This window comes from Haliaeetus albicilla, chromosome 9 (assembly GCF_947461875.1).
Source record: "Haliaeetus albicilla chromosome 9, bHalAlb1.1, whole genome shotgun sequence".
In the NCBI taxonomy this organism is placed as follows: Eukaryota; Metazoa; Chordata; class Aves; order Accipitriformes; family Accipitridae; genus Haliaeetus; species Haliaeetus albicilla.
Genome location: NC_091491.1, coordinates 5,040,805 through 5,064,645, shown reverse-complemented (window position 1 = coordinate 5,064,645; position 23,841 = coordinate 5,040,805). Strand labels below are relative to the sequence as shown.

Here is a 23,841-nt window from a genome sequence, read left to right as displayed (position 1 = left end):
GCCAGAGCATCCTGATTGAGTCCACACCTTGCAGATGGAGCGTCGCCATCCGACTAGTGACACTGCTAGGGAAAATGAAGTTTGTGTTGGAATTTCAAGTAAGGGCTGAGTTAATGGAAAAGAGGGCAAAAATAATGACTCCCTGTCAAAACCAGAATGCCAAGCAATGACACTTATGGTGACATTTATTAGAAGCACTCTCCATGAAGTAAAGGAGGGCTTCCGAAATTCTAGGCTGTATCCCTAGATAGAATTCCTTTTTCCAGGCTGCACAAAGAAGGCTGTGGAGGCCTGCCTTTGCTGCTGAGGAATTCAGCCCCATGGATGCTGTACTCCAGCCACTATCCAGTCTATGTACAGAGCTTTCAAAGATGCTGAGATCAGATTCCGGAATACTTTTCACAGAGGCTGCTTTTATCTCGTGACCATAGTGAACAATGGAAATCACTGAGTCAGCAAAGTAAATAAGAAGATAAAAGAAATGGGTATTTAAATCTGTTCAGGTCTCTCAGGTACATTTGTGTGCAGCTGGGTAGATGAAACCTTATGGGGAAAAACTCCTCATTTACATAATCCAGAGTTCTTTGCCGTTCCCCACCTAAGTATCGTGTTTCAGCCCTGGTTTTTTATTAATGCTGGGCTGATCCTTTCTTGTGGCAATGTCACAGGCAAAGCAATGTTGTTTTGATGATTTGTCTGATCTGGGTAGCTTTATCTCCTGGACAAAGTGTGACCACATGAAATGGCAGACTGGAGTTCCTAATTTTTTCAAGCTGCCACTGCACTATTTTGAAGGTTTGCTGTAGCTCTTAGAAAGCACTAGACTCAATACTTGCACCTCAGTTGTCTTCTGCAAAGGAATTCTCAGAACCAGCCCTGTCTTGCTATCTGGAAATCTCACCAGCACCAGGAATGCAGGCTCGTATTATGTTTGAAGTGTAAAGAGCAGGACTCTGCTTAGAGTTCATTGATTGTGTGACCTTGGAATAAGGCAGTTCATGTCTGTCTGTCTAAATTCCCAATCCTTCATTGATCTGTTTTCTCTATCCTTCTGTCTGTCCTTGTCTTTTTTAGCTATAAAAACTTTGGGCCAACAGCTGGATTTGCTTTGTTTATACAGCCTCCAACCAGAGGCTAGAGTTAATATGCAGTATTGTAATAAAACTAATTAATAATCAGACCAGATTGGTTTTACAATGTTGTTTAGTCCCAATGAGGTGAAATCCTGGTTGTCTAGCCCTGCTCAGGGAAGCTGTGATCTATCCGGACTCCCCACGGAAGCTGTGATCTATCCGGACTCCCCACGGAAGCTGTGATCTATCCGGACTCGCCACCTGCGTTTGTGACACAAGTAGAAATGACCATGTAACATCAGCCGGTTACAGGTTGGCCTTCAAAGCTGTGTGTGACTGACTACCTCGTTTCCATCTTCCTGTGCCCCAGCCAGATCTTGGCTGAGACGTAAAGTCGGTAATTTCTGTCTGCATGTTGCAGTAACTGCAATAAGTGAGGGGTTTAGGGGGGTTTTTTTCTATTACACAAACTGTTAGGTATGCTTAGAGGACATTATCCTTCATGTCCGGTAGCACCCAGCAATTTTTTGATGGGGATAGACTGTCGAGTCCTGGGATGTGGAAAGGCAAAAATCCTTTCTGCCTTACAGACCAGTGAACAAAAATTGCACTTGATGAGTGTCAGTCCCGTTCTCTGTAAAGAGATATGAGTCTCGTGAGACAGTGCTGTTAAGAGTTAATCTGTTCTTTGTACACTACGGAGATACCAGTGGGTAGCAAGATACCTGTTATTGCAGCTACTGTAGTTCATGTTTGCTTTAGTTTTAAACAAATGATCAAACAAGATATCTCTCTCTGTTGGCTCTATAAAAACCCGTCCACATAATCTTTGTTTGGACTGTAATTGCTACAAAACACAAAGTCGTGCTATCACAGACTGTGACACAAAGCTTCAGCCAAACAACCACTCACAAAAAAATATTTGTGTTAAAATAGATGCACTGCTCTGCTGCTTGACTTCAGCAGGTTACCGAAGCTGTGCCGGTGCCTTTGCCGTGGTAAGTATACGCTGGGAAGCCAGCAAAACTTAACAGCCCAGCAATCAGGATCTACAGTTGGAAAGGATGTAAAGACAATTCTTATTTTTGTCAGAATTGGCTATATTCAGCCATTTGCAACTCTTAACATCTGTGAATTCCCTTGTTATCTTTCAGAAAATAGGTTCTGCTTAGGAACAATTGATTCCAAAGACCTGCTGTCTCTTGCTGCCAGACTTGGTATTTCCATTCCTGAAGTAAGCTGTTAGATGCTTACAGGCTGTGCTGTCTCAACTGTTTTCAGAATACACTCCTGGTGCTTTGATTTATTTGTTGGGAAAAGCTGGATTCTCTGTGGAGATTGTCAGTGAGTAAAATGTGCGGATATGTTTGCAAGTGGTTCAGCAAGAGACTGAAAATGAAAGTTGAGGCCAATATTTTCCCAGGATTATTTGTGGCTGGTTGTAGATGGGGTGAGATGACAAGATTCAGGACTGCTTTACTGCTTAGTACGCTTTCATTGCCAAGTGTCTCCTAATGCTTAGAAAACATAGATTGGGGTGGAAAGAAGCATTCCCTTCCTGACTGGTGCACGTTCTTCTATTTATTTGAGATGGAGAGGTTTTTATTTGTTTGTATCGTGAACCAAGACCTCTCTGTGAACACACAGACCTGCTCCAAACACGGATTCCAGCATTTTGGGTTTCGTGTTCAACTGGAGCCCCTGGCAGCGACAGATGAAAGCAAAGTGCCGTGACCTGATCTATATTTGAAGCTGAAGACAACGCAGTGTAGTCTAAAGTTTAAAGCCCAGGATGAGCCCGAGGAATCTTGCATTCCCAAAATGGTCAGAGACCTTCCACAGGAACTGAGGCAGGAGTGCTAGTCACAAACATGGTGTCAACCTATGTGAACCCATCTGTGGTTCCATGACATGTGATGAAAAGGAAACTCTTGTTTTGGGGAAAAGCTTATTAAGATATTTTTCAGCCTCCCCCATCTCTGAGCCAACCCTTTCATCTCCCCCCTTAGTCATCAATAATGCTCATTTTACCCCAAATTCCCAGGCTCCTGATACCTAAATGGGTGGGACCTCAGATCATGGTTCTGTTTTAAGTTCTGAACTATGCTGCTTGCTTACTTTGAGGGATGTTGGAACTCCTAGCAGGTCTTCCCAGAGACACTGGGCTTCAAAATCTTCAGAGTCATCATGCTTTCCGAGACCATCACCACCAGAAATTTTCCTGGAAGAGCGGAAGTTTCTGTAGTGCTGTAATTCAGAATGGCCATGTTTTCAATTTGGCTTTTTAAAGCGCACGTAGCTCAGGAGAAAGGAAAAGGGATATAAGGTGCAGTATGCAGGATGCAGTTCCTTCCTGATCCCCATACTGACCAGCTTCCAGAGCCAGGCAAGCACCTTACCCCATCTTCTTGGGCTGTCCAGCTACCAGTGTCACCAGTGTCTATAAAATAACAACTTTGTATCTCTCCTCTTTTTAGGCTGCACTAGCTGTAGTGATGTTTGGACAGGAAATCAGTGCAGGTGAGCATTAGTTGAGAAATTGTCCTGGTTATCCGCATGCTTGAAAGATGTAAGCCGTAATAGATGGTAAAGAAGCATAAGCAATACGAGTAGAATGAGAAGTCTTCCAGATGGAGACTCGATGGGCTATAAAGGTCAGAACCGGGTGGCTGAAGTCTCACAGGTATAGTTTTTCAGAATTTGTTGCTGGAAAACTATAGGCGCAAACTCTGGGTAACAGGACCGTGAAGTAAATGTCACACGGAAAAGATGGCAGATTATGGCAGCAATCAGTGTTTTTTATTGAGCATAGCAGGAAGAAAATGAAAGCTGTAAAATGCCAATGTGGGTAAACATTATTCACATATCTAGAATGTGAACTGCTGTCCCTTCTTAAGTACATAGCAATGACCAAGGTTTTATCCTTACCCACACATCATGAGGTTAAGCTTGTTAAAGAGAAAGTAACAAGATTAAGAGAATTAACACGGGAGCAAGTGCTTTTTCTAACCTGCTCCACACAGACAGCTGGACACCTTCTGTGCAAAGCTCAATTTTTCCACTTCTCTTGGCTTAGAAAAAGAAAGAGTATATAGCAGTTCAAACCCTTGCTCCACCTTGATGTGCTGTAATTTTTTTCTCAGACAGCTCGTCCTTTCTCTCACATAGTAAGCCACTCCCACACTCTAATCGAGGAAGCTAAGGAACTCCTCAGGTTAGTGATTCAGCAGGATGTACCCGATGTTCTCCCAACAGGATCAAGCTCCTGGGAAGTGAGACTACCAGTATGACTCTGCTTGGCTTTTCCAGTTATAAAATGCCTGTTATTTTCTTTGCCAAAATAAAAACTATAGCCGGGGCAGTTACAATGAAAGCAGTGAGCGTGGCCTTTTGCTTATTTGTAATGCAGCTACTCATATTCAATTCAGATAACCCAACATGTCTGAATAGCACAGCAATAATAATAACATATGCATAGCTCAGCCCTTGAGAGCAATTGTACTGCCAAGGCCCTGGAGAGCCATTCTGGGAAGGGAGAGTTCAGTCTGAAGCTTGCAACGGGGCTAGTAATATTGATAATAAATAACATGCCATGGGGTAGCGCGGCCCAGGTTTCAGGTTCTTCCCCTTCAGCTGTGATTAAGACATTGCTTTCATAGCGACTAAGCTAGGAGGGTTTCTGATACAGCCTTGCAAGGATGGAAACCCCACTAACCAAGTTCTTGGGCTTTAGCAGTGTTTAGCACTAGGTTTACATAGCACTTTTGCCAATAGTTGCGGAGACTGGACAAAACAGAAGAATCTCCTATCTTTGTGATGGAGCAATATAACAGGGGCTGTAATAACGATACTGGGGTTCAAGCAGGGTTTGAGTGCAAATTCAGTATTTGCTGGCAGCTGAACGTGGAGCCCGAGTGGGTCAGGAAGGCTGGTCCCTTCCTCTGCATTGGCTGATTTGAATTTTTTTTGTGTGTATTCTGCAGTTTTCCCTTTGCCACAGCTAACCTTTAACCCCTTTAACCCCTGAGTGACCTGAGTGGATCTGCGTGTGAAGGGAGGCTAGTTGTTACAGGTCGAGGATGGTTTTCAGAGCCCTAGCTGGGACCTAAGCCACCACAGGTTCATGGCTTCTCTATATGCTATAGCTGTCCTTGGACAGTTCCAGATAATGGTAATAATAGTAATATCAGTAATAAATAGTAATATTTGCAAATAGTAATAGTAAATAAATAGTAACATTTGCAAATCTTGGTTCCGTCTTGCACAGAGAAAGCAGGCTGAAGGATTTGAATTAAATCTAGCTTTTCTCTAGAATTTGAGCATAATTCTATATTCTGAGCAGTTGTGTTGCACCAGCTGAAGTCTTCTCATTGCAGTCATTTGGAGCTCCACATGTCACGTTTTTGCATAAAGCAGAATGGCTCTAAACACTTGGGGTAAGAGCACATTTGCCTGCACTGTCAGGGTTTGGCAGGGAGCGGAATCACTTCTGATTGTTGCTGTGAAGTGTTGATTGGGGGTGAAGCTCTGAGACAGGCTTGTGGAGCAGGCACTAAGCAAGTTTGTTTTCTTAGGGGCATGAAGTTGTGAAGGTTTTACCCAGGAAGCAGCTCTAGCTCTGCATGAAGCACTCCCAGGTTGTTTGAATTGCAAATGGCATCACTCCCTCTCCAGCTTCACCTGGGTTTTCCACTGCTGATGTTGGCCTGGAAAAGTAACAGTGCTTCCTCAATTTCTCTGGGGAAATTGGCTGTACCAGCTCCACCAACGTAAACGAGACAACTGGGCCCAGTACCCGCTGGGAGCCCTGTGCAGGTGAGACCTTGCAGCCACGGTCCGGCACTGTAGGGCTTCAAATGCTCTTGGCTTGAGCTGCAGCTTTCATTTTAAAATACTGCTGAAGACCTACCTGGCTCTTCATCATAGAAGGTGGTTAGTAAATAAAATCAAACACAGAGATACATTAAAAATTTCTTCAAAATGGTATCCTCATACCCTTGCCTCTGCTCAGCCAAAATCCTTCCTTTTAAATTTCACTGCTGTTTATAGGGGTTTTTTTTTCAGTCTTGCGGTGACTTTTTTGTTTTCTAATGAAAGGTGTAAGATATAACCCACAATTTATAAAGAATTCACACACCTGCATTGTTACAAGATGAGTTCTTGCAGATAATTTAAGCACCAGTTTTGAATTCCAGGGTAATATACATTTATTACCTGGCAATGACCCTGGGGACCAGGAAAATCCAAGTTTGTTGATCTGCAGTTTACAGTCTTACCGTAATTTTCCTGTTTTGTTTTCCAAGGATTTTGCAGACTGACTGAAGTCTCCAGTATGGAAATAGTTTTCTCTGGAATTTCACTCTCTGCTTTCCTTTCCCAGTCTCTTCCAGCAAAAACGCCTACAGCGATACAGCGGCTAACCTCACCTTCGGCCATTCACCTCCATCATTGTTTACTTCAGAGCTCATCCGCAATCTTTGACATGCTAATGCTCGGCGCAGCAATGCAGGCAATAAATATTCAGGCAGAGCAGAGTGTTTCTTTCACCTGCCTGCATACCAAGTTAGCCTCAAAACCCCCGTTCCCTTCGCCTAGCTTGCGCAGACTGCGTGTAGTTCAGCCCGTCGTCGGCTTTACCGCTTTGAAGAGGGCTTTTGTACCTGCTGCATGGTTTACAGGTTATGTTGTGTCTTGGGAAGCCTTTCTTGGAGTCAGGTTCAGGACAAGCTACATCTTGTCCTGCAAAACAGCTCCGAAGTGCTAGTGAAGACTTGAGTGGTAATGGGAATTCGGTTCACAAAGGCAGCGCCAGCTCTGCCGGGCTGATGGTTCCTATTTAGCAAGTTGTAGCCAAGGTCTCTTGCCCTGGCAGCCAGACACGGCCACGTGACAGACAGGAGCTGGTTTTTTGTCCAGCTCCTCGTGTCCACCTCGCAAATCCCTACCCTCACCGCTGTCACGAGCTATTCTCGTCACCCATAATCCTTGCGGAGGAGACAAGTAGTGAAAAGAGGTTAGAAATGCAAGTGTCTCCTGGGGACACACGTGTGTGGAGGCTCGTACCGAGGTGTACTGGCGAGGTCTGGAGGAAAAGAGAACCTCTGAGTCTCCGTGGTCATAGAAGGGCACATGCCATGGCACGGGACTGTGCCACAGCCTGTACTCCAAAACAGGGCTTGTTCGGAAAGCCCTGGGGGCTGCCCCATCTCTCCTCCGTATTTCCCGGTCTCCCCTCGCTATGGGCAGTTTTGGGATGGAGCTGCCTCTTCACGGACAAGGATGGCTAGCAGCTGCTTTGATCACGAAGCCACGAGGTGCAGGGCTAATGCTCTCTACCACCCAAAAGCCAGTTCTGCTCAACACCGCAGCGCTCTCGGGTCAATGGAGGGTTGCCAGAGTCAGTATGACGGATGCGTCTGTAGCAGCAAGACAGGTGAACTTTTTGCCTGGCATCCGCTTTTTTTTTCTCTCTCTCTCTGTTTCTGATATTCAGAAGATGTCTGCGTCCCTTTGAAGCGGAGACCCTCCTACTTCGGTGATTGTTACTCCTCCGTTTAACGTGTGTTTAGCAACGGAGAAGGCAAACCTGGCTGCAGTACATCCCAGGCTGCAAGAGCATCCCGGTCCCTGTGTCCGATGGGCATGGAGAGTTGTGTATTAGTGGAGCTCCTCACCGGTTCTTTGTGGCTGGGCCAAGAGTACTGAAGGTGTCAAGACAGAGATTGCTAGGGAAGTCCTCAGTGAAGCCCGAGAGAGCGCAGAGACGCAGGGGCCTCACACAAAAGAGATCACAGAGGGCTGCAGGAAACGCACGGCCTCCAAAGCGGCAGCTCTGCTCCCCCGGGGACTGCAGCGACAGAAGGAACGGCACGTACGAGGTTGGTGGGCTTCTGCCAAACCACGGAGACACGGGCTGTGGCCACACCAGGGTGCTGATCCTGTCTCCCACCGCATCGCCATTCATAACGTGGGATCTGTTTAAATCGGTTTCCCTCTGAACAAAAGAGCCCGATTAGTTCTTGCACTTGAAAGAAGCAGATTGGGGCTGGTGCTGTTTCCTACATGGCTGTTGAGAGGCAAATTCCTAGAGTAAAATAGAATCCAGGAAAGTAATAGCAATGGTGATTCATTTGTCTCTGGCATCTTGGCATCCAACAGTGCTCCGGTGACCTGGTGCCATGTCACTATTACGCTCCGCTTCTTGAACGGATTCCACAGGCTGCAAGCTTTGGGCTACATTTACCTTGCTCATCGTGTGATTTCCTTGCTCCTTTACGGACTCCAGTATATAAATACGCACGTTATCACCTGTGGCTTCATCATCCTCAGAGCCCCAAGAACTGCAGAGTTTCACAAAGCCTGCTCAGATGATTACTTTACAAGGCCAGCACATTCAGTCAGTATTTAATGGTAGGGTGTACAATGCCATATATTTTAAAACAGGGCTCGAAGAATGCACCTGGAGGGCAGGGTCGGTATCTCTGGCTGGGAATGGCCTCATCCTGCCCTCACTGCCAGCAGGATTTAACCACGTTTGGTACAACAGAGCTGAGCACGCTTGTCTTTGGCTCCACTTGCAGCTAAGTTGTAGTCAGAATGAGTTCAGTTGCATCAGTTAATGCCAGAATAAACCACTGGACCTTGGCAAAGGCTTCGCTGCTTTGGAGAGCCATGAATCTCCGTGTAATGCAAAATCCATAATATTCACAGTGGCTTACTACCAGTCCCAGAGAGAGACCTTGGCCAGAATGACCTATTCACCAGAATCTGAAATAATGGCTTCTCTGTCCATGTCTGACTTGATAAACCACAATTTCCCTCGGATCAGCCTGTAAAAAGTACTTCCATGATCACAAAAGCAGATCCTTTTCTAATAAAATGTATCCACTGCAGAAAGTTCATTCTTGTTTCACTGAAGTGCTATAAAGCAGGAGAAGGCTTCTGTTGGCACATGTTTTAGAGCTAGGAAAACAACATGTGTAAAAACCCTGAGGTAAATCCATTGCTTTGGGGGAAAAAGTGCTCTTCCATCATAGTTTACCGTCGTTTACGTGATTACAACAGGCTCTGCACGAGGGAAGCTACACTCATCCCAAAATAATAAATAAACCAAACCAGTGGAGGCAAGTTCAGGATCCAGCCAGTGCTGAGAAAGATGGAGCAGCCTGATACGGGGGGGGGGGGGGGGGGGGCGGGGGGGGCTGCGTACTGACAGCCTTGAGTTCTCCTCCAAACTCTGTCGTTCCTTTCAGTGCAGTCCCAGGCGGACACCAAGGTTTGAATCACAGCAGTTAGGTACTTGCCTGTTAGAGCTGTCGTGAGAATCGGTCCTTTCTTTGCGCCAGCAAAGTGCTTGGCGGATACGAAATGCAAAGGTGTTAGGTGGGAAGGCAAGGGGCAGCGACACTCCCCAAATGCGGATCCTTTTGTCTAAAAGGAGCAAAGGGAGCCTTGCTGTACTTCCCCATCGAATTATATATACCACAGACACGGCTTTCCTTCAGCATCCTAATCATTCTTAAGCATTCTGCTCCTGAAATGTCCACCTTGAAAAAAAAAAAGGCTTCATTCAATATAAATTAGGATTTCCCCTTCATACCTGTCTGATCCAAAGCATTGCTAGTCAATGAGAGTGTTTCCATTTACACCATGTCCATAGAAATCATTTGGATCCTATTTTTCCCGTGTGGTTTTGCTCCTCTTTAACTTTGGATCCCCAGAAACCTTTCACTTCCACAGGATTTCATTTCCAACTTTGTTTTAAAAAAGATAATGGCAATTTCTTTTACTTTCTGTTTGCTACAGGAAGGTTTCTTTTGCTTAATGGTTTGGATTTTTTTCTAGTTTCTGTCCTGGATTATTTGGTACTGCTGGATGCTACAGAGCCGGTGTGAATTTCTGTCCTGGATTATTTCATACTGCTGGATGCTGTAGAGCCGGTGTGAATTTCAACCTCCGATCTGGTCGTGTTTTGATGGCGAACACAATATAAAGCATGAAAGCTGCGATGAAAAGGTAAGTAGTTCTTAAATTGTATTTATCGCCATGTTCTCTGCTGGTTTTAAGATCCACCAGCGCAGACAAACCCTTTCTTTGGCGATTGTATCGGCTTTTAATTCTTTCCAAGCTCCTTAGACCTGAACTCCGCTACCGTGGCCCTGTGAGTAACAGCGTTTGCTAATCCGTGCTGGTTTGCCATTTCCTTACATCAGGAAAGGTCACGTTGTGTGATAACTGTCCATGGGCCTCGGTGCTGTCATGATTTTTGTGAAATTATTTTTTTTGTTGTTTTTACTTTCGGTCAGCGCCCTGCCTGTGGGGATTTTTCTCCGTGTGGCAATCCCCCCCACCGGTGTCCCAACAGGCTGCAGCAACGCTTGTCGCTTTGGGGGGGGACGACAAGAGATTTTTCCACCCCTCCTTCGGCAAAGTGCCCCCCCCCCACACCCCCCCCCTTGCAAAAACCGCTGGTGGCCTTTAACCGTGCCCGGGGCGGAGCGGGGGGGGGAGACACCGGGACCGGGCAGCGGCGGCCGGGCGGTGTCTGGGGGGGGACACAGGGACCGGGACCGGTCCGGGGGTTGCGGGGGGGATCCCGGGGCCCAGCCGTTTGTGGGCCAATCGGCTCGTCTCGGCGCACTCCCCGCCCCGTTCTCCCCATGTGCAGAAATAGCCCCGCCGCCAGCGGCAGCCGCTTTCCGCGGGGCGGGCGGGCGGCGGAGCATCCCCGGGGCGGAGCGGGGCCCGGTCCCGGTCCCGGTCCGGTCCCGTCCGATCCGGTCCCGTCCCGGATGGCCCCGAGGCGGACGGAACAGCAGCCGGTGCCGGCGGTTTTGGGTGCTCGGTGGATTCGGTGACCGGCGGCAGAGCGGCCGCGGATGTCCCCCCGCCGGCCGCCACCCGGGGCTCGCCGCTCCCCTCCGGTCCCCGTCCCCCCCCAGCCGGCTCCGGTGACCGGGCGGGAGGCGGCGGTGAGCCCGGCCATGGGTGCTTCTCTCCGGGAAACGCCGCTGCCCCGTGGCCCGTTGGTACCTGCGGCCGGTGGGCCGGTGGAAAGTCGCTTTTTCTCATGAACGGTTCTAGCTCCTCGCCCTGGGCTCTCGCCATGGACACGATGAAAACCACCTATATCGTGCTGGAACTGATCATCGCCGTGCTGTCCATCGCCGGCAACGTGCTGGTCTGCTGGGCCGTGGCCATCAACAGTACCTTGAAGAACGCGACCAACTATTTCCTGGTGTCCCTGGCGGTGGCCGATATCGCCGTGGGGTTGCTAGCCATCCCTTTCGCCATCACCATCAGCATCGGCTTCCAGGTGGATTTTCACAGCTGCCTCTTCTTCGCCTGCTTCGTGCTGGTGCTCACCCAAAGCTCCATCTTCAGCTTGCTGGCGGTGGCCATCGACAGGTACCTGGCTATTAAGATCCCACTGAGGTAAGAGACCGGAGCGGACGCAGGTAGCCACCACCTTCCTTGACAGCCCAGACCGTGGCCTTCCTGGCCTTAGCGTGCAGGAACTTCTCTGGTCCCTCGTGCTGCCGTAAGAAGTTTGCTGCTCACAGGTGGCGATGAAAATTAACGGAGGTTTTGCGCTCGCTGGCTGCGGGACTGGCATCGGGCTTTCGGTATCCTGCCTCTTACTTCAAAATATCCCAGGAGCTCAGTTTCTTGAGGATGTTTGTCTTGGGAGGGTCAGTGGTTTCTTGGGAGGGCTATGCAGTGATGTAGTAGTGTGCTTGGGGTAGTTGTAGCTAATCTATGTAGGTATTTATACAGCCCCCATTATTGTGGGGTCTGAGCATCTCCCAGGTAACTAAATATAGGAGCAACCACTCTTTCTCCTACTTCCCAGCCTATTAGAGAAGTAGTTTTGCAGGCTGTTCTGTAAGAGCTCTTGCCTCGTCCTGAGCTCAGGTCACAATACTTCCAGAAAGGCTGAAAGTCATCTTAAATAGATCTTAACGTGACTTTGTACATACTTCACGTTTACAGCCAGCACTAGAGTCTAACTAACTAGGCTGTCTTCAAGTTTTTAGAGGGCTACAATGAATGGACCAAAAGTGCAATTTGTTACAGCTACAAACGCTGAAACCATATTTCAGTGCTTGTATACATACCCTTTCCTTCTGAGTGCTTACCATGAGAGAGCGTATAGCTCAGTAAATGTCAGAGGGTGACAGCTCAGTGCATACACTGTGAAAGGAGAAGAGGGAAGGAGAAAGGATTCATACGTCAGGTTTCAGAATTTTACGGTTTAGACTTTCATCCAAGTGCAGTATCAAAGACATAAATTGTTTTCCTTCTAATTCATGGGACGTTGCAATACCATGGGGAAAACTGTACTGAATATAATTTACAGGCTCCAGTGAGCTGGTGCAGCAGCTGCCTTAGGCTTCAGTGCACCAGACCCCTGGCTTTGCATTACAAATGACCTGAGTCCCTTAGTCTCGGTCTCCTTCGTGTCTCGGTCGTCCCTTCCCGGGAAGAAGACGTCGCCGGAGCCCCGCTGGGGAGTCCAGGACCCCTCGGGGGACTGGTGGGAAGTGGAGGCTGTGGGGAAGCGGGGCGGATTTGACACAGGGACCTCAGCTGAACTGTGTAACCTGCAGCTTTCCGAGGTTCTGCTCGCCTCTGGTATCTCCCTTGCAGGAGCCATGAGTTCACCCTAAAATGACTTAAAAAAACCCCCTTCAGCCTGTTCTGGCACCTTGTGTCGGAGAACTCCCATACGTTAGGCAAATATCAATTAGTCATCAGGCAGATGATAAAAACTGGTAGTGGAAATGCATGTACGCTGAGTGGCCGTGTGTGTCATCGGAGCACAAAACGTGGAAATTCCACGGGTGTAGAGTAAGCGAGAACCAAGCTGCAGCTCCCGTCTGCCCAGGAGGGAGCGGGGACAGAGCAGTTCAGATCTCTGACACTGGCTGCTGACCTTCCCAGCCACCCGCCTGGATTCAGGGATGCACGTTGGCTCCAGATAACACCTTGGTGCCTCTTCCACTCGTTTGTTCGGGGCTTGCTCGGGATGGGGGCTAGCGGCACAGCAGCAGCTATGGAAGCGGGTCGGATTTTTTTAAGTTTCAATTTAATCGCAGCCCCCGCCACAAGCGAGCTATTCAAGCATGGTTCTGACTCCCTTCGTACCCCGAGTGCTTTTTGCAGCGCTTGGCAGAGGAAGTTGAACCTTGTGAGATCGGTTTCTTTCTACTCCACTGGAATCCGAGGTGAGAGCAGCAGATCAGAAATGCTCTGAGGGGATCATTTACATGCTTGCAGAAGGGAAGTGGTTTTGCCAACTGACAAAATAGCAAGTATTTCCTCCACCCTTTTTTTTTTTTTTTTTTTCACAATCCTGGTCTCTAGCAGGTTTGCTCGACTCTCCATGAGGTCAGTTCATACACCGGTGTGGGATGAAATCCCAGGACAGTTTTGCCTTGCTTCGGGATCCTTTCCCGACATTGCTTTTCCACCCCATCTTAGGCCAAATCTTTTATTCCTTTTGCACAAACATCTTTATTCCTGTGAGCGCTTTCTAGCTGGATGCACACAGCCCCTTCAGCTGTAAACGGAGATCAAGGAGTCCCATCCCAGGCTGGTCTGAAGTGTGATGTTTGGATTAAACTTGGTCTTGGCATTGAGGCCCATTTTCTTGCTCTCAGAGGTGACCAGTAAGTAAAACTCCTTTAAAAGGACAGGGCAATGGACAGGTCATTGCTTCGGCAACAGGAGATTTAGAGACTGGTACTGAAAGGCTGTTTTTATTTGCACAGCCAAGATCAAAAGAGGATAGAGGAGGTTATAAAACTATGCTGGCAAAACACTTCTCTACTGCACCAGGGTTTTCCAACCAAGGCTTGCTTAGAGCTGTCTCATCAGCATCGTTATTCCTGAGATGTTCCACGGGGCTGCTGGCAGCGAGGGGGAAGGAACTTGTCCAGCCACCCGCTCTAGGTAGGTGCACGGGCCGTTTCTGGAAGGAGGGTCGCGCTGCGGAAAGGGAAAGCTGGTCATCAATTTGTAGGAATAGCGAGCTTAGGAAAAGTTTCTTTCTCGCTAAAACACTCATTCTGGAGACCAGTGCAGAGGCTGATAACAGGCCGTGAAGTTGTAAACGTTTAAGCAAATGATTTGTACCCAGCCCTGTCTAGCAATTACAATAAATAATGCAGCTGTTGCAGAGCAGACAAGTGTCCCTGTCCCATCCACCAGCTCCCTGTGGAAACCTCTGTAGGGACATTGAGAACTGAGTGTGCCATATTATTTAATACTATTTCAGGGCTATTTAAGCACACTGAGGGGCTGGGCAGGCCTGCAGGCTGCGGGTGCGCAGGAGAAGTTTGCATTACAGCCAGGCTAATAATGGATTTTTCAGTTCTGTGGTTGAACCAAAAAAAAAAATCCCATGGGGAAGAGGAAAATTGTTTCAGTCAAACTGAAACAGCAATGTTTGGAGGTTTCAGTGAAACAAAGTGATCCTGACCAACCTGGCAGATTTTTATTTGAGTTGCTTAACCCTTCTGATGTTGCTGTGCTGCTTTTTGAAATGGAGGCATCCTCGCTGGAAAGGAACTGACAAATTCTCATCTAGACAATTGCAGAACAAAAATCTTATTTAAAAATGGTGGTTTAGAACCCTCCCTCTTCTGGCTAAAAATATTTGCTGAATTTGACCTGAAGCCATGAATTCCTTCTGACCCTTGAAACTCTTATTTCGTTTGTTTTTGACAAATTGACTGTTTGTGGAGAAGCCCCCACCCGTGCTGCCCACTTCGTGCGGCTGCAACTCTGAGCCCTGCCTGCGTGTGCCCGTCCCTGTGCCACCCCAGGTACGTGGCACCATCCCTGCTCTCCTCTGCCAACGATCCCCCCCCCTCAAAATCTCGCTCCCCCGCAATGCTTCCTCCCAGCAGAATATCAAAGCCAGGCCATGGAGCATCTTTCAGCAGCAGCAAATCCATCCTGCGGAGTGTCTGGCACAGGAGCGGTGCTAGGCTTTCACTCTCTGGCTTTCTCCAGGGCTGGATTTCACCCCACAGTCCCACAGCTGTGAGCCAAAGAAGATTTGTAGGTGGAATAAAATCTTTCCCTTTTATTTGCATTAACCAAAACCCTTTGGCGTGGCTAATAATTGTAGGTATGGATAGATGCCTGGAACAAATGTGTCAGGAATTAGGGAGGGAGAAAAGAATCTGTATTTAGAGAGCAAAAGGAGAATGAAACACCCTGTGCAACATCACACTATGTGTCCCCTTGTCCGGCAGGACAGTGAATGCTGTACTCCTGCTGCCTGCCTGGCAAACACCCCAGCTGAGACCTGCAGAGGGAAACTTAGCCCCAAACTCCCTGTGATCTGAGCTGATCTGGTGCTTGCTCTTCCTCCCTGGATTTAGTTCTCTCCCATCTTCAATTTTATCCCTAGCAGAAGTGCAAGACTGATGTTCTGGGGCAGCTTTGCCATGAACTAGAACAGGGTATCTCTGACCATGCCGTCTCCCCTTCTGCACCCTGCTGAGCCCGTGCTGCTGCCCCGCCGGCTCAGATCATCATCTGTCGATGGTGTTGCACTGCTCTGCTTCTGGTGCTGCCAGTCTCCCACGTGAGCTGCTGCCCCTCTTTTCTTTGACGTGATGAAGGCAGTGGTCCGGCTCGTGTCTGCTCACCTCGTGGGGACAAATCCCATTTGGATTGTCTTTGCTGTTATCTGACCCCTTGAGGTGTGCAGTGTCCTCTCTAGAGGTGGCTTGGTTGATGCTTTACGGCTGCCTGCCCTGCTGCTGCAGAGGAGGGGGTTCCCTCTGTCTTCTCCAGCAAAAGAACTGTTCCTGGGTTCCTTTCAACTCCCAGCTTGTTCTGGTGGGTATTTATGGCAGGCGGGAGGGCTGGAGCCACTGGGGAGGAGGAAAAAAAATCCTCTTCAGAGCCTTGGTCTTCACCTGCCATTTTCTGTGTGCCATCAACGGCACGCAGAATTGCAGCTGCTCTTCCTTCTGCCCTTGCTTCATTTCCTTTCTGAAGGGACATCCTTGCCTTGCCCTTCGTTTGAACTCCCCGGCGTGTTCTGCTGTTCGTGCGCAGCTCACACGCGTGGGGCCCGATCCTGAGAGCCGGCAATTATTCCAGAGCGGTGGCTGCTCTGCCTCCCCTCTCCATCAGACGGCTGCGCCTGGCCAAGGTCATCATCGATTAATAAACTTGATGTGCAACAAGCCTGGCAAACGTGCCGAGTGCTGCAGGCAGGAGGGCTGGCATGTTCGCTTGAGCAATGGAGCTGTCACGTCTTTAAGGAAGTTTGTGTCAGTTGAGCTCGATTCAAGCAGAACGTGGGGGGTTTGTGCTGCAGCCGGGGGCCGGCAGCACCCGCTCGCCCGGCCGTGGGTCTCGCAAGGGCCGCTGCTTGCTCCGGGCTTCGGATGCAGTCAACTCTGGACACAGAAGCACAATAAAAAAAAAAAAAATCAGAAATAATCACATGTGCCCTCATGGCCAGAAACTGGAGGGTGGAAAATCACAACTATTTTTAGTTGTGAGCAGCCTGGTTGCCTAAAAATGCTTGTCCCAAATTTTTATACTTTTTTTTCCCCACCTCGGGCATCACTTCCCTACCAAAAAGCAAAAATCCTGACAGGAAGGGAATTAATTGTCTTTGAGACCTCCGTCCTGATGCGGCTCCTGCAGAGCCTGGGGGGTAAGCAGGGATGTCAGGGAGCAGCGGCTGGAGCGGCTGAGGGCACTGATTTCTGGGCTGAGCCAGAACCCAGAGCTTAGGGTTTAGGAGTTTTTTTCAGTTTTGGCCAGCTCACTCTATAAAAAATACAGGTTAATTTTTAGATGAAAAAAGCATCTTTTGAAATCTGGCCGAATTTTGCTCGAGGAGACCTTAATATATTAAATCAAAATGTTTTGACAGCAAACTGTTTTATTTTGCAGTTAAAAGTTTTTGCTTTGTTAATTAACAGGCTTGTTCTTGGGCTTTTTTATGAATTTGCTGCTTGTCATAGCAATGAGCACAGACTGCAAAACTGAGTCTTTTAGGAGCGTTCTGCTCTGGCCCTTGGCTACACCGGGCGGTCACTATGCAGGAGGTGTTGGGGCTCCTATTACTGTATTTAATCCGCAAGATGCCAGGAATCGGCGACGCCAGCTGCGCCTACAGATGTGTCAGTCCTCTCCCCTCCCCATGGGCTCTCGTGGCTTTGCGAAGTCCGACGACACGAGAGGCTCAGGGAATTTGTGCGTGCCACCGAGCGGATTATCTCCTAATCCTATGGGTGACATCAGGCCTGGGCATGAGCCACAAATAACCTGCGAGTGTGTCTGTGCCCTTACGCTCACCCTTTGGGGCCGTGCGGGCACCGACCGGCGTGTCGCTGAGCACCGTGACCAGAGCTGCCGGACCCACTGGGGACAAGGGACAGAGCACGGTCCCTGCAGAAAAAGCTTTGCAGGCGGACCGGTGCCGCCGTGGCTGGGGCTCTGCCCGCGCCCCTTTCCGTGATGCACTGTGCATCAGCACCCATCGCCCCAGCCTTCCCGCCCTCCCTCCCAGCCAAATCCCAGCGCCAGGTTCCCGGGAGCGCGGTGCTACGGGGGTGGCTGTTGGCCACGTCCTCCCCCTCTCCCGTCGGTCTTTTCCGTGAGATTTGCCCGTTGTGCCGCAACGGGGGAGCTGGCGTGCGGGGGGCTGGATGCTGCGTCGCCAACTGGTTTGGAACTGGCTGAATGTGGGCAGGGAGGTGAGGGCGGGGTGGGCTCCTCGAGCTGCTGGAGCGTACTGGGATGGGGCACGGGGAGGTGAGCGGTGCTGGGGTCGGTGCTGACCACGCAAGATCCACTTGCCCTTGGGAAGAAGCCCAGGGCTCTGCAGGGAAGGCAGAGGAGTAGCAGCGTGCTGGGGCTGGCGGATGGAGAGGCCAGTGGTTTGGGGCCTTTAGGAAGGGCTTTAGCACCCGTTTCATTACAGAAAGAGGGATCCAGCAGAGATCTGCCATCTCCCCGCCCTTATCCGTTATCTGAGCGAGCAGGGCACTCACTGGGTGCCTGGGAGGGGTAGCGGTCACACCACTGCTCTATATACAGGATCACACCCAAAAAAGCTCGCAGTGAATCGTAGCTCCTATCTCACCTCTACCAGCTGCCTTTAACTCAGCCACCCTGGTGCTGCACATCTGAGGTCTGACCACGCTGGGAGGTTTGGAATGACAAAAATTCTGAGCCCCAGGCATCCCCAGGCAGAATAATGTGGGGCTTCAGAGCCATGAAGGGAGAGTGGTGCCGAGGAAGAGCTCCGGAGGGCCACAGGTTCCTCTCGGTCCTGCCATCCTGGGTGGGAAGAACTGGGCTTTTTTGCTCCGGGATTCAGAAACACCCCTATGGAGCGTGATGGGCTGGTATCGCACGCTCCTGCCTCTACACGGGCATCTTGAGGGAGCTGCTTCTGTTCTGATGTCACCGGTGGTTGGAGCGTGCGGCGCGCTGAGCTCATTTCCTTCCTGTGCCCCGGGAGCTCTGCGCACCCCTGGCAGTCCCCCAGCATCAGGCATGTTCACGGCAGCGTGGGGTTGCCTGGCGTGGGCAGGGAGCCCACAGCCTGCCCTGCGCCCCGCTCGTACCCCGTGTTTCTTTTAGTTCAGGTTTTAGTCACCTTTTCTCACCCTGTCAGGGGCGAGAGCTGGCTGGGGCTGGCTTCTGCAGGTAGAAACCAGCGAATGCAAATTCCTGCCCGGCCGTGGGCTGCTGTGAATGCGTGCATGTGAGAAAAATATTCACACGTCCACACCACAGGTGCTGTCGGTGTTCAACCGGTACGCAGCTCTGCGGCCGCCCTCCCACCACTCTCCACCCCGCGGCAGCCTGACTTGCAGTTTCCCTCCTTAATCCTCCGGATTAGCCAAACGTGCGCCGTGTGCGGGGTGCTTTGGGCCAAAATTACGCTCTCCTGCATTTCTTCTTCCCATATTCCTGGTCCTGCAAACCCGATGCCCTTCAGCCGTTCCCCTGTCCTGAGCCAGTGCTGGGCTGGCGGTGGCAGGGCTGAGGTACCAGTCTGTGTGGAGGGGTGAGCAGGGATAAACTGGGATGAAGTGGGAGCTGGGGAGGGCAGCTGTCACTCTCCCGGGGAAGAAGTTCACGGGAGGGATAAGCGCGTGGGTATGGATATCTTGCCGAGAGGGTTTTAAACCTGTAGGCACTCGATAGTCTCCACAGTTGAAGCCTGTATGGGGTGGGCTGGGGCATGCCGGCACAAAGGGGTACCCGGAGTAGGGAACGCTCCCCTCCATATGCCTGGCTCATTCCAAGAGGCATCACTATGGCTGAGTGTGAAGCACGAGTGGGTTTTGTCCATTTTTGTCCTGGGAAGGGTCATTTGGAGCCTTCATAACCAGGGAGAGGTTAACTTAGGGGCTGCAAATGGGTTTGCTTCTGACTGGCGGACATCTCCCATCCCCACCTTCCTCTGGGAGCAGCTGATGGTCAATGCCCACCCGAGGGCTCCTCTTCAGCCAGGACTGCTTCGTCCTGGTCTCCGTGCTGCTCTTTGTGCCTTTCTCTGTGACTCTGCTCCCAGTTAGAATTGCTTCCCAGCGAGCAAACCTGCAGTACAGCAGGGCTGCCCCAGCCTCTGCTCACCCACTGGGCTTGTCTTCTCTTACTAGTTCAAAATCATCCAGCTTTTATTTCAGACTAAGGCTGAAAATGTCGTATAACATAAACACAGCAAGCCCTGGAGAAAGTTAAAGCCTTCCAGCCTTTAAATGCTTTTTAGTGATCCTCCGAATCTAAAAACGAAGCATTGCAGCCTCTGACCTTGCTGGTTAGGTGCCTCAAGCGGGAATGGCAACCTAACAGCACCCGGAGGGGAGCAGGCGGTTGTTCCTCCTCCCCGTGAGGGATGGAGCCAAGGCAAGGCTGGATTCCCCGAGCATCCAGGCTCAGAGCTCGGAGCAGCACCCACATACGGGCCTCCCTTTTAAGGACAAGCCTTGAGCAACACCCTGCAGCCGGGCTCTGTGTTGCGAGGGCTGGGTGTTCTCATTTACATGTCATTACCCAGGGTTGCACAACGACGGGGCCGCTTGCCCGGCGTGGGGTGCTCCCTGGTGGGTGGGGATGCTGCCCGGTTGGGTGCGTGTTCTGGGTACCGGGAGCTGGGGAGGGCTGTTGCCCTGGGAGCACTCGCTTTTTCCCATTGAGCTTTTTCTGATGGGTGAAGGATGGCCGTGAGCCGGCACCTTATGGCCCATTGGCTGTCTCCATCCCCCGGAGGGTGGGTGCCGTCTCCATCCCCCGGAGGGTGGGTGCTCAGGGACCGAGCTGTTGCAGCCGCTCAGGTTTCCCGTGAAAGCACCAGAAATGGATGGCGTTGAGCGATGCCTCTTGCCCCTCCGAATAACCCCCCTGGGTGCTCACCTGAGCTGTGGGCGCTGGCGTGTTTGCAGTAACCCATCCAGCGGAAGGCCAGGAGGGCGAGCGGGGGGGGGACGCTGCTGCTGTCCCCTGCACACAATGGGGACAGATGTGGGAGGAAGTGATTTGTCTACAACTGGACATGGACAGACGCAGATGTTCTGCTTCCTCGGCTGATACTGTAACCGCTAATCAGATTTCTCACTCTCACCGCCAACTCCTTCCTGGTTAAAAAGCACAGCTTTTTCTTTTTTTTCCTCCCCCCCCCCCCGCCTCTCTAAGGTGCAATTTATGATTCATTTAAAATGTCCTGCCAGGATATTTCAGCTGGTATGTGATCTCCATTACGTGGCTGTGCATAGAGCAAACAGAACAGCAGCGATGGTGCTTATTTCATGCTGTTATAGCTCACCAAAAAAAAAAAAAAAAAAAAAGCAAGATGCAAAGTACAGCTGCAAGTAGATGACAAGGATACAATGCTTGGCAGCCAAATTGCTCTCTCCCCTTGTGAATGGAGGTGTCTGTGTATTTTCCTTCACACTTAAAATAGAAACATATAAATTATCGCTGCTTGTTTGTATCAAAGCACCTGCGTAGTCTGAGTTCTAAAGCCTCCATCTGCTCACCTCCCTGCATCCGGCAGCCTGGGCACTGGGCAGAACGGGGAGGGAAGCAGGGAGACCAGTGGGGACCACCAGCCCCCCAGGGCTCCCTCCAAAGCTCCAGGAGTGCAGAGAGGACACAAGCTGGCTGCAGCATCCCTTGCACAGCCATCACGCCTGGATCTCCCCGCTGGTCCCACCGACCGTGGCCTCGGCACAAGCTACCTGTGAGTTTGGAGTTTACGCACTGGAATTGCTCGTCAAAGGCTGATCCTGCGCTGGGGCTTGGCGGTGGGAGAACTGGCACAAAGTCCTTGAGCAGAGCAGCACCCTTCCAGCAGGCTGGGGCACAAGGACTCGGGTGCTGCTGCTGCAGCTCTGCTGACGGACACACGTCTGTCCAGCACTACTCTGCCAGCAAGGGGTTGGTATAGAGTGAGGCTGACAGGTTCAGAGCCTTGCCCGATTCAAAGTGCTCCCCTACGCCATCCCAGAGACTCCGAAGATGCCAGGACAAGGGTTGGGACACTCCTGGCTCTTCCCAGTTAAGATTGCAGAGACATCCCTGGTCAAACGCTTGGACTAAGCAAGCCTGGGAGGCTGCATCATGAGAGAAAATTTTCCTGCTGGAAAAGTTAATGCTGCAACTTCAGCATTGTATTACATACATGAGAGAAGCATTTAAACACCCGGTGTCCGTGTGCAGCTTTTACAAGCACAGCCTGGCAGCCCTGCAGCCTTTGGAGGGCTGCTGGCGAGATGAACCCTGACCAAGGCAGGGCGGATTTCTCCATCATCTTTTTGTTGCTGGAAGCTGCATCTCAGCCAGCCTCGGGGATTTTACTCAGGCATCCAGCGAGGATGGGAGACAGCAATAATGCCCAGGCAGGTGGACAACCTATTGCAGATGTCTGAAGAGCCAGGACCCACAGTGTATTTGCTGGGTACCAGCTGCAGGTCTTCAGCCCGTGGTAGAGATGATGGAGCTCATTTTTGTCTCTCCAATAGCAGGGGGGTAGGGAAGGACTTTGGGAACAAGGGTGCCGTGGTGAACAAATGTAAAAGGGGGTTGTGCCACTCTGCAGGTGACAGTCAAAGGGGTCACCTTTGGGCAGGACAAGGGCTGCGTGGTCGAACGCTGCCTAGCGTGGCAGACCCTGCACCGCAGCACTGATGACGACACGGTGGCAAGTGCTGACGCAGCCTCTCAGCTTGCAGATCACCGTTTTGTTCGGCAACACATCTCAGACGTTCAGCAAAACAAACTATTTGCTATCGGCTCTGCTCTTTGCTAACCTTGGGTTTATTTACTCAGTAATTTATCAGCCAGGGCCCAGGCCAGCGTCATAGGGCCACCATCAGACTCCACCAAGCACCAGGAGAGCAGGTGTGTGCCACCACGACGTTTTCGCCTGTTCATCCTTCTGGGCTGCTGGGGGATGGCAGGGGATTCTCTCCCATTCCTGCTCTCTGGGGATAAATAATGTGGGAATAACAGTCCCCTTCCAGACTCCAGGCTGTTGCTGCCTTCTGGCCCACGTCTTATCATCCCAAATGCTGAATTACGCCTTGGCTGCTGCACGCTCCTCGTTTGACAGGGAGCAGTGCTTCTGCTTGGGTGATCTGCACGGGGTCACTGCCAGGGTCGGAGGGAGATGCCAGGTACGTGCAGGGCACGACTCCGTTCCTGCCGGTCGGGAGCCAAACTCCTGCATGGGAAAGGCTGGGCTGGCTGCAGGCTGGCAGCGAGTCCTGCTCTGCTCCAGCTGTACTTAGGCATGCCTGGGTGTCTTGGCTGGTATCCAGCGCTAGTAAATAGCATTAGAAATGCAATGAGACCCGTTGGAAAAAAAAACCAAAAAACCAAAACCCTGACCATCCTACCAACCAAAGGCACGGTGCCTGGAGAACGCGGAGAGTCTTCCTGCAGCCTGCGCTAATGTACGACTGTTGCCTTGGTGGTTGTCGTGATGCTTTTCCAGAAAAGCTGTGGACCTTGCTGAGCCATCACTGAAGTGGAGGGGCCGCAGGCGACAGCGAATGTTGCTGGATGAAGGTCACCCGCTGGCCCGTTTCGGTGACGGCACAGCCGGTACGGACCCAGCAGCCTGGTGCTTGTACACGATAACACCGGCGGGTCAGAGCCATCTTGTAAAAGCAGCTGAACTTTCTTTCTGTAAAGTATTTGACCTACTGCAATCCGGGCTGTGTGACTGTGACACTGGTGGCAAAAGTATAGTTATCCGCGTCAGAAGAATAGAAACCTGAATCGCTTTTGGTGGGGATGGCATCGGGGCTTCTGCAGCGTGTTCGCTGTGGGGGCACTGGGTGGGAGCTGAGATAATTAGCTGCTTGATGATGATTATGCCAGTAAAGAGACTTTGCCTGGCGGTGTAAAAGGAACTAATGCATTGCCAGCTTATTTAATCTCAATAAATCATTTTAAAATATTCAGCTGTTATTTACATTAAAGCAACATTTGATGTCTGTGGGCAGAAACATAGAGGAGATTCAATATTTGTTATACATTAATTGAGCAGACTTAGGTGAGTAAATTTACTTTAATAGTTTTTTGCCTAATAATATTAAGCCTAAAAGAGAATGAAGGAGGGGTTTGCTGGAGCATTCGGAGCTGTGAAAATCTGTTGGTTCCTCACTGTCTGATCATGTTTTATAGAGCTTAGGAAAAAAGTTGAGTCCCAGCTGTCTCACAGCCCATGCCTTCTTTGCTTGGTGGTGGTTTATGACGGTGGGTGCAG

General features: G+C 50.4%; 1 protein-coding gene across 1 annotated transcript in view; it reads left to right on the top strand.

Moving 5' to 3' along the window:
• The first annotated feature begins 10,669 nt into the window (after positions 1-10,669).
• ADORA2B (adenosine A2b receptor) overlaps positions 10,670-23,841 on the top strand; it is a 20,371-nt gene continuing 7,199 nt past the window's right edge. The window contains exon 1 of the mRNA XM_069791113.1: positions 10,670-11,507. Within this exon, the coding sequence (XP_069647214.1) occupies positions 11,143-11,507 (365 nt within the window). The 5' untranslated portion in view covers positions 10,670-11,142. The remainder of the gene's footprint in view (positions 11,508-23,841) is intronic.